This window comes from Clupea harengus, chromosome 14 (genome assembly GCF_900700415.2).
Source record: "Clupea harengus chromosome 14, Ch_v2.0.2, whole genome shotgun sequence".
NCBI lineage: Eukaryota > Metazoa > Chordata > Actinopteri > Clupeiformes > Clupeidae > Clupea > Clupea harengus.
The window spans coordinates 11,038,345-11,047,742 of record NC_045165.1 but is presented as its reverse complement, the minus strand read 5'-3'; the positions used below and the strand labels follow the sequence as shown (position 1 = coordinate 11,047,742).

General features: G+C 41.7%; 1 protein-coding gene across 2 annotated transcripts in view; it reads right to left on the bottom strand.

The window, feature by feature from the left end:
- The window catches only part of ltk (leukocyte receptor tyrosine kinase), a 59,028-nt gene that overhangs the window by 30,865 nt on the left and 18,765 nt on the right, over positions 1 to 9,398 (bottom strand). For both annotated transcript variants that reach the window (XM_031580513.2, XM_031580514.2), the window contains exons 3-6: positions 6,352 to 6,501; positions 4,992 to 5,220; positions 2,121 to 2,257; positions 1,635 to 1,769 (exon numbers count right to left, since the gene is read on the bottom strand). In XM_031580513.2, coding sequence (XP_031436373.1) covers positions 1,635 to 1,769; positions 2,121 to 2,257; positions 4,992 to 5,220; positions 6,352 to 6,501 — 651 coding nt within the window. The remainder of the gene's footprint in view (positions 1 to 1,634; positions 1,770 to 2,120; positions 2,258 to 4,991; positions 5,221 to 6,351; positions 6,502 to 9,398) is intronic.

Here is a 9,398-nt window from a genome sequence, read left to right as displayed (position 1 = left end):
TTATGGTTAGGCAGTCGTGTTGCTGTGTTTAAGACTTCTGGGATACAGACAGCGCCTGTTGTGCTGTGGAGGAGTGCCTTTACGGATCCCAGGTGCAAATGCGGCGCCTTGTGCAGCTGCCTCCAGCTGATCGTGTGTTGTTGTTGTCTCCTGCTGTGCATGATCTATGGTAGGGCTGTTTGCTATATTGGTTAAGTTGCTGATTATGAGTCCTTGCGTGTGATAGTGAGAGGACTGGCCGCTGTGGGAAGTCCCCATCCAATAGCACAAGGAATTTAACATATTTTCCTGTATATAACTAAAATATATAAATTAGTATAATTAGAATAGTATAATATAATTAAGTGTCAATTAAAGAAAACACGCTTTTTAAATTTCTTGGACTTTCTTGGCTCATTTCAATTTTAATACTGAAACCAGAGATTCAGTTAGAGTGTTATTGTTACATGACTGAAATTGATTGACAGGACGTTAGTGAGGATTAGAGAGAAGCTAATGTGTCCAGTAGCTAACAGTGAGGACACACAAAATTGACTGTTTTAGTAATTCAATTATTCAATTATTTAATTAATACAAAACAACAATGAACACATTCTCAACAAATAAAGTAGAACAGATATTATTTTCTTTTTTAGAATGTGTAATTCAATGTGTAAGTGACCTTTTTTCTTTGTTTCTGAGTTCCATCTCATTAAAAACCATTCACCAGGCTTTTGGTGCTGTAAGTTAGCCTTGTGCTGGAGAACTACCGAATGGAAAAAGGCTTTCCAAACAACATTTCCATTATCTGGCAATTAAGGCACAGAAGGAGAAAAACATGTCACAGCACTCTAAGGCCAATCAATGCCTTCAATTAGGTGCATGGGATGCAATGAAGCCTTCACTGATGGGTACGTTTGCAAAAAAACAGGAGCGGCAACCTTTCAGTTAGGGGCTGTGGCTCTCAATTTCGCTCTGCATGCTTTCTTTCTTTCTTTCTCAATCTTTTCCAGCTCTACATACTAACTGAACTCTTGGTTTGTTGAACACAACCGAATTTGAAAATCAATTGCACAAATTAGACTGATTTCAATCAGGTGTGCTTGGAGCAGTAATTGATGGAAGATGGAAACAGCAGCGAGGCTGTAGGAGCAGGATTGAGAGCCCCAAACAAAGCAAACAACCAAGGCACCACAAGCCCTCCTGTATCCCTAATACATCACGGCTCTGTCAACACCAAACAGCATGTTTCAGCACCAGTCAATATCAATAAATGTGCAGTAAGACACTTTAGACGGGCAACCTCTCTGTCTACCTCCTCTTCTCGCTATTTATCATATTGTGCTTTTTTGTTGATACAGTTGAAGTGGCCATATTACTTGTCATTGTTTTTAGACGCCAAAGGTGACCGGGGTTTGTATCCCAGTTCCCTTACCCTAATCCATGTTTGTAATCCCAGAGGACTCTGCCGCCCCCAACCCCTTCCCTTATCCTAACCTGGGATCGTACCAATTCCGTGCTCCCGATGCTAAACACTAAAGAGAAATGCTAAATGCTAAAAAGCGATGCTAAACATTGAAGAGCAATGCTAAATGGTAAAGTGCACTGTATAATAATAAAGAACAATAAAGTATAGTAGAAGAGTCTAAACTCACCGCATATAAGGCCCTCGTCCTCCCCCAGAGGACAGTCTGTATGGAAGTCACACACTCGGCTCTTGTCTATACAGCCCCCAAAGTTACAGTGGAAGGTTGTAGACTCGTCACAGTCACTGTCCAGGCCATGGTCGTCTGAAACATTACGCCACACATACAGATGAGCAAGAGGAAGTGCTAGTGCAAGTACCAAGCTTGTCTTCATATCCTACCTATAACATTTTGTATATTTTCAAACCTACCTAGTTTTTTTTCTAACTTTTTGCAGATCATTTGTGAAAGAAATCACAAATTAATTAATTCTTGTGTCTCTGTCGTTCTGAGTGCATACTTTTACACCTACTCACATCAGGAAATGAAGCATGAAATGCCTTTCATATTTCTACTTTTTTATTTATTTTTACGGTTCAAACTCACTGGCTTGGAAATATGCTGCAATGAACTGCAATTGTAATTCTATTACGTGATTCATTTCACCAAACTCACCTTCACAGCCCACCAGTTCCAAAGAGTCTATGGCCAGCGGGGCCTCATCATCCTCTGGGCACCCTGAGTAGATCAGAGCCACCTGAAAGGGCTCGTCCACCAGGCCGATCGCAGCCTCTAACTCCTCCCAGTAGGCCCTGGAGAGACAGGGGGAAAATGTGCTCTGTGTGCGCCCTGTGTTCTTCTTTTTAACATTCATACTCCGTAGGACTGTGGGTCTTGCTGGGTCATTTCCTGTCACTTTTCATCACATTACTTCAGATGCAGTCGACCAGTTTCTCTTATTAAGATTTCAGCATCACACAGTAATTACAGCATTCCACTGTTCAAATGCCATTTCCAATATCATACATGGTTAGTTGTGTGCTTGCAGAGAGGTTGTTTTTGTTATGCTGGTATTTCAAATAGCGAGTTGTTTTCTCAAGAAATGCCACCTCGCATTTCTTTCCTCATTTGATTTCAGGCTCCTTACCAAATGGCTGAACTGACAAAGATGTTGCATTTCCTTTTCAGCTGGCACACACACATATGATCATGATCTTCATCATCTCCTCTCTACCCTCCTGTCCCATTTCTGTGAGTTCCTCTGCATAACTCTGGGTCTCAGATCAATTTCCTGCCATGGATCCCCAAAGCTTGGCATCTGCCTAACAGCAACAGCAAACTCTGCTTTGAGCAAAACATCTGACTTCAGAAAAAAAAATCTCTTAATGCTTCAATCCCCTTATCAGTGGTCTGACAAAGAGCTTTGCATAACTCCACCTCAGCAGCTATCCCCCCCCCCCGCAACCCGACCCACACACACACACAAACAAACACTAGAGTGGTTAAATGGTGGGAATATGGAGTCACAAAAAAGGGATGATAAAATACTATATCAATTGTGTCTATAAACCTAATGGCCTATTTATGGAAGACAAACATTTCTTACGACTAACGACAACAACATTTTTGGTTGATGTAAAATAGTGGATCAACTCAGAACAGTCTAATATTTACATCTACATTTTTCAAACTGATTCAACTGTTTGAAATATGCCTGGTGCCTTACAATGAGGTTTGAATTCCAGTCATCTTACTTTGCCTTCAGGCTATGCTCTACCGAAAATATTTGCCTGACTAATAACTTTCTATGCAAATAAATGTCTACTATTCCCGTAGCTCGTGTGTGTTATATTTAGCCAGTATAGACGTCCATCACCTTTCCAGGTGGTTAAATTATGAAACACACCATACATCCCATCCTGACACCCAGCCTTCCTTTCAGGTGTACAAAATGCATTAGGCCTATAGTCTGACAAGTTTCTGACAAGTATATCCAGCCTAAAAGACTTTCAAATCTTGCATTAATATTAAACCCTGTCTAAAATGCGACGTGTACAGTTACATGCCTAGTGTTTTCAGTGTGTCGAAAAAGAAGTATATGTTTCACAGGGCTGCTGTTTTCGTAGCTATAAAAGACATAGCCTGAAGCTCCTGAAAGTGAACTCTGCTGTGTGAGTCGATAACAATGTTGGGGGAAAAAGATAAAAATCTAGAAATACAGACGTGATCATATTTGCATGAAATTTCTTCAAGATGGATTGTTCTTCCAAAAGCTTGTGTGTGCATGTCTATGGAATGGTTCATGACTATTTAATGTGTGCACACAAACACAGAGGCCTAGACTCAGTCTCTATGTGTGATCATTGTGGTTGATACTGTGCTGTGTGTGTTCTCATTAGTATTATTTAATCTTGTGTCTTAGGTTATTTTACTTGCCTGTGTTAAATGTGCGCAGAGTTAGGAGACTTTGTCAAGGCAATGTGTGGCCAAAATAGGAATATTTTTTCACTCTATTTCTTTGTTCTCTCTATTTCTCTCTTCTCACTATTTTAGTTCAATTTATATGATAAGTATTCAATAAGTAATCAAGTTCAAATTCTGCTTTATGAATTATTCATTTGTAATTAATTATTTAATAAGGACTTGTCATTTAGTCTTTCTTTTATTACTTAAAGTAGAGTAAATCTCTCTCTCTCTTTCTCTCTCTCTCTCTCTCTCTCTCTCTCTCTCTTTCTCTCTCTCTGCTTGTATTACATAGTCCTCTCCTGTTATGACCAAAACAATTAAGTTCAACTTAATTTCAAGGGCTGCTTTTGGAAACAAAATGCTTTTATACATCTTAAAATAGCTCTGCCCAGCAGGATAATCAATATCAAGGCTGTCTCCTTTAACAAAAGACACGGAGAGCCGATCCATCTTTTTGTAAGGAAGAGACTGTTGCCGTGCTGCAGTCCATACCAGTAAGTAAAGGGAATGTGGAAATCAATATTCCCCACGACGTGCCCTGCAGCACGAAGGGTCAATCCACTCCTTCCAATACATCAATCTAATCGTCCAACAGTACAGCAAAAATGAAGAGGTATTTTTTTTGTCCACATGTAGGAATGTGACCATGACAATGACTGACACTGACTTTACGGCGCAATGTGTCTCTGATGGTTCACTGAGCATCTTGCTAACTGATTTCAAATTATAACTGAGAGCAGTCATTAAAGCAGTAAACCCAACTATGGAATGACCTCATTAACTAACAAACTGTCTTTATTAATTATATTGCAAAACATTTCTGAATCTGACATCTCTGAATCTTTAAGAAACCTCTAATAATCTCTCATTACTTTTTTCTTTCTTCTGCTCAGGAAACACTGGCCATATTCACATGATTTGCACATAACCTACCCGACTGTTTCTTTGTACTGCACTGCTCTGAGTGGGCTGGACTCCTCTCAGTACCCTGGGGTAAGCAGTAGGATTTTTCTCTTTCTCAAGAGCTGAATGAGTGTAAGAATCTTCAATATTAAATGTTTAAGAAACCCCTATACTGACCTGGTGCCCCCGTGTCCAGTGCCGCTGAGAGCCAGTGATTTTAGGATGGCGTAGGAGTCGGCACGTTTTATTACCACCGACAGGTTGCCAGCGGAGGGGGGCGGGTGGAAGCGGGCGAGACGCAGCTGGCACAGCGGCCCACTGCCCATTAGCAGCGGGCTGGTGGTACGGAATTCACAGCTCCCAGAAGCCGCTGCTGCCGAGCTGGGCACCAAAACCAGGAAGTGACCTGCAGGGCAATGAAAACTTTACCATGACGAAGCAAGAAAAATCAGTACCCAATGCACTGCAAGTGAATTCTAAAACATCCTTTCAAAAATCCTTTTGAACACACCAGAATTTCTGTGCCTGATAACAAATGTGCATTACAAATGCCCTTTCCCTTTTAAATGATGCTTATGTTTTAACCATGGGGTTAGAGACCAGATCACTGACTTACACTCTAAACTGAATTTATACTTAATTTTCAGATCTCACCAAATACTCAACTGTAGTTTTGATGGCTTAGTTTATCTGTTTTATAGTTATCAGGTTATCACTCATACATATACGTATACTCTGCGTTTCTCACCACCAAAGCAGGCTGCTAAGTTTAGGGAAAATGTAGCGCTTTGATTCAGAATGTTGTCCTCCCATAATGCCGCTAGCTGCTTCTCTAAACAAATCTGACTTTGAAAGACCTTCACAGATGGTCGCGTGGTTCGAAGACTACTCTGTATGTCTGGGGAGTAAACTTGGGGCTCTCCAGGGAAATGAGCTATCTCACTTCTATCTATCACATGCTAGGATTATGACATGATGAGAAAATCTGTAAATTATTTAGACCTGCTATTCAACGGGCCACAAAATTTGATGCAGCTGTTTGCGATACTTCTTAAAATCATCCCTATCAGTTTGTTAGAGGAATATTCCCTATTGGACGGGTACAACATACTTAGTCTTTATCTGTGCATAAAACTGAATAAAAAACTCAGGGTTTTTAAAGGAAACTTTGAGCTAAGGTAAAAATGCAGAGTTTGATATTTTTCTATTTCCCTCAAATGTTTCACATTTTAAATTCACTTTCTAAACCGCACTTCAGTGCTTTCAAAAATTATACTCAGAATATATGCCCTTTGGGAATTAAATAGCAGCAATCAGCAAGGTTTTTACAAACACCTCTTATAAAATATTTAAAAAATAGTGGACCCATTGGACTTGACATTTCGGCAAAGGATTAAGCAGGTTTTATCTGTACCACCTGGAAATGCTACATTCAAACTATGTATAATAAAACAAGAACATGGCAAACAGAGGATACCAACCCTCATAACAACTCACTGATGGTGGGTGGCACATGCCTTTTATGTGTTTGTCTTACCATCAGCAGCCCCGACGGAGTGATCTGTGACGGGCTCTAAACCGCGCCGCCCCAGTCGACGTTGCTGAGGCGATGTGACACGCCAGTCACTGCCACTGCTGTGATTGGACAAGGACCAGGAGCAAGGCGACTCAAAGTCACAGTACGTGTCTGCAGGGAACAGGAGACAATAAGGGCAATGACATAATGGTGATTATGAATATGTGTATGTGTGTGTTTATGCACAGGGTTAGGAAGATTACTGTTGAAATGTAATAGGTTACAGATTACTAGTTACCCTGTAAAAAATGTAATAAGTAATGTAACTACTTTAATTACTTTTTTCAAAGTAATGTAACTTCTTACATTTCATTACTTTCGATTACTTTTTGATTGGCAGGCGAGAGGCGGTGCAAGAGAAACAACAAGAATCAACCAAAAACAACAATCAAAAAATTGAGCGCCAAATGAATGGAGCCTGTCTAGATGGAAAAAGATCCAAAGTTCTTAGTTACTCCCCAACCCTGTGTATGCATGTGAGTTTGGGATGTACTAGGGAGGTTGTGTGTGTGTAATGTATGTGTATCCCTATGTGCGTGTGTGTGTGTGTGTGTGTGTGTGTGTGTGTGTGTGTGTGTGTGAGAGACAGAGAGAGAGAGAGAGAGAGAGAGAGAGAGAGACAGACAGAGAGAAAGATCTATAGAAAAGAGGCTGTGTATATATTTGTGTGTGAATGAGAGAGAGCTGTACAGTAGGAAAACTGTGTGCCGTGTGTGTGCCGTGTGTGTGCCGTGTGTCTGTGTGTGTACGAGAAACCAAGAGGGAGAGGTTAAAGGCAAAAGAGTATGAAAAGGGTGTCCAGTGGTGAACCCACAGCTTTTACACAAATATTTCCCCTTGGACTGAGACAAGCAAACACCGCACACACACTCCAAAACACAAACACACACCACCACATCCAGTAACCCTGATTGACATGACCGGATACACAGCACCTCAAATGACTGCACCCATATGACATAGCACACTCAGAATCCTACAGATGCTGATCCACAACCAAAGTCAACCAGAATGGCACTAGTGTGTTTCTTAAAGACTGTCTATCAAATCACTGAGCGATCTCATGCCAACCTCGTGCCAACCTCATGCCAACCTCGTACATCTTTGGGAGCAGCAGATGGCGGGAGAAAGAGAAGCAGTCAGTGATTGACATGAGAGAGATTTGAGAATCCCTCTAATGGCGAAAGGATCCGACATGACGTGAATTCAGTCAGAGCAATTACCATTTAAATGAATCACAAGTTGAGTCCAAGGGCAAGGAGATGTTGGTGGGGTGGGGGAATGGTGGGGGGGGGGGGGCACAGTGAAGGGGGGGGGCAGGAGATTTCTGGGGTATCTCTTTTCACATACAGCCAAGGCCTTTTACTACGCTGCTATTTCAGAGCGCTAATGAGGACACGTGCGCTGGAATCAGCTTGTTTACCCGCTATCATTGCATATTACAATATCCAGGTTAAATGCTCCCCCCTCTCTCTCTTTCTCTCTCTCTCTCCCTCTCTCTCTCTCTCTCTCTCTCAAAACACCAGCCGTGCAGTTAAAATACACTGAATCTGAAGGAAAGGCAAACACTGATCTCATACAGAGAGGGCCCCTTTTCCTCAACACAGGAACTGTGGTGCCTTATTGAACCCTTTTAGATCATTCAGTTTCAGGGCCTCCATGGAAGAGGTGTTTATGGGTTCAAAGCTTGGATACCACACCATCATTTTTGTTGAAGGTCGACAGGGTCGACAGGGAAACATCATTTGGAGTGATTTTTTATAAGGGGTGTGATATGTTGCATAAAACAGATTGATGATGGGGGAAAGCCTATAGAACAGTTTGGATGTTAAAACCTCCATTAAAACCCCATAAAGGGGCGCTAGCCCTTGCGTGCCTCCACCCTTAAGGTGCAGCACCCAAAACACTGGGCAAACTAGTTCATAGTCTGAACCTTTTTACAGGGGGACGCAACAAAACAGGAATGAATTTCCGAAGAGCAGAAGAGGAGAAAGTTCAAAGCGAGCACAGTGACATCACCGTAACCTCTGCACACCACCCATGCCTCGTGGGGAAAAACAAACACCCTCAAATAGTTATCGTTTTTGTGTAAATCAAAACTGCTGAAGTCATTGAAAATGATCAAAGACGGGGGGGAATGTGTTAGTGTGGATGCAGCGGGGCCAGTAATTGGCGTCAGGAATTCAAACAGTCATAGCTGAAGGAGGCGTGCTGTTTCTGGAGGTTCACAAGAGGTTACTCGGCAAGTTGCGGACTCCATAGCGGGACCAGACCAGATCTGGCGTAGAACCAGCACACGTGTGCCAAACCTGGCCCAACTCTTGTTTCAGAGGCAGACTGCTATGTGGGTATTGATTGGGGCAGACCACTAATAGCAAAGCCACAGGAACCATTTGGAAAGCAGTGGAAATCTCCCAAAGGGAGGTTGTTTGAATGACAAACTCTTTAAATTAAGGGCAATAAATAAACGGCGGCAGATTGCAGACGTTGTTGTGACAGCAGACCATCAATCAGTCTGGTGAAGAACTGCTAGCGCACAGCTGTCAAAAGTATTTGTTTGTTTAAAAAATGTTCTTTGCAGCGCTAAGATATATGGGGCCCGAAGGAATCCTAAGTCTGCTGTGCTTTCAAAATACAAAATGACAGACATCATTACAGACAACATTACTTACTGAACAGGTCCTTTATGCCTTCTCATTTAGGGTGAGCGAAATATGTGTGGGATTTTGTAAATATTTCTTTTTATTAAATTAAAATGACCAACATCTACTCTATGCCACGAATGTGCCAGACAAATCTCGTTGGGTGTGTCGTTCTTACAGAACCACCATTTTTCAAAATCCATGACTTTTTAATCTGGAACTGACAAGGATTAGCCCATCCAAACATCCTGTTATTTTTTAGCGGCCGTGGAGATCTCGTGCAGGAGATAGTTTGGTGATACTATAGCCTGCATGGAGAATACCAAAACAAATTCCTAGTATCTGTATACATGGCGAAATAAAGTT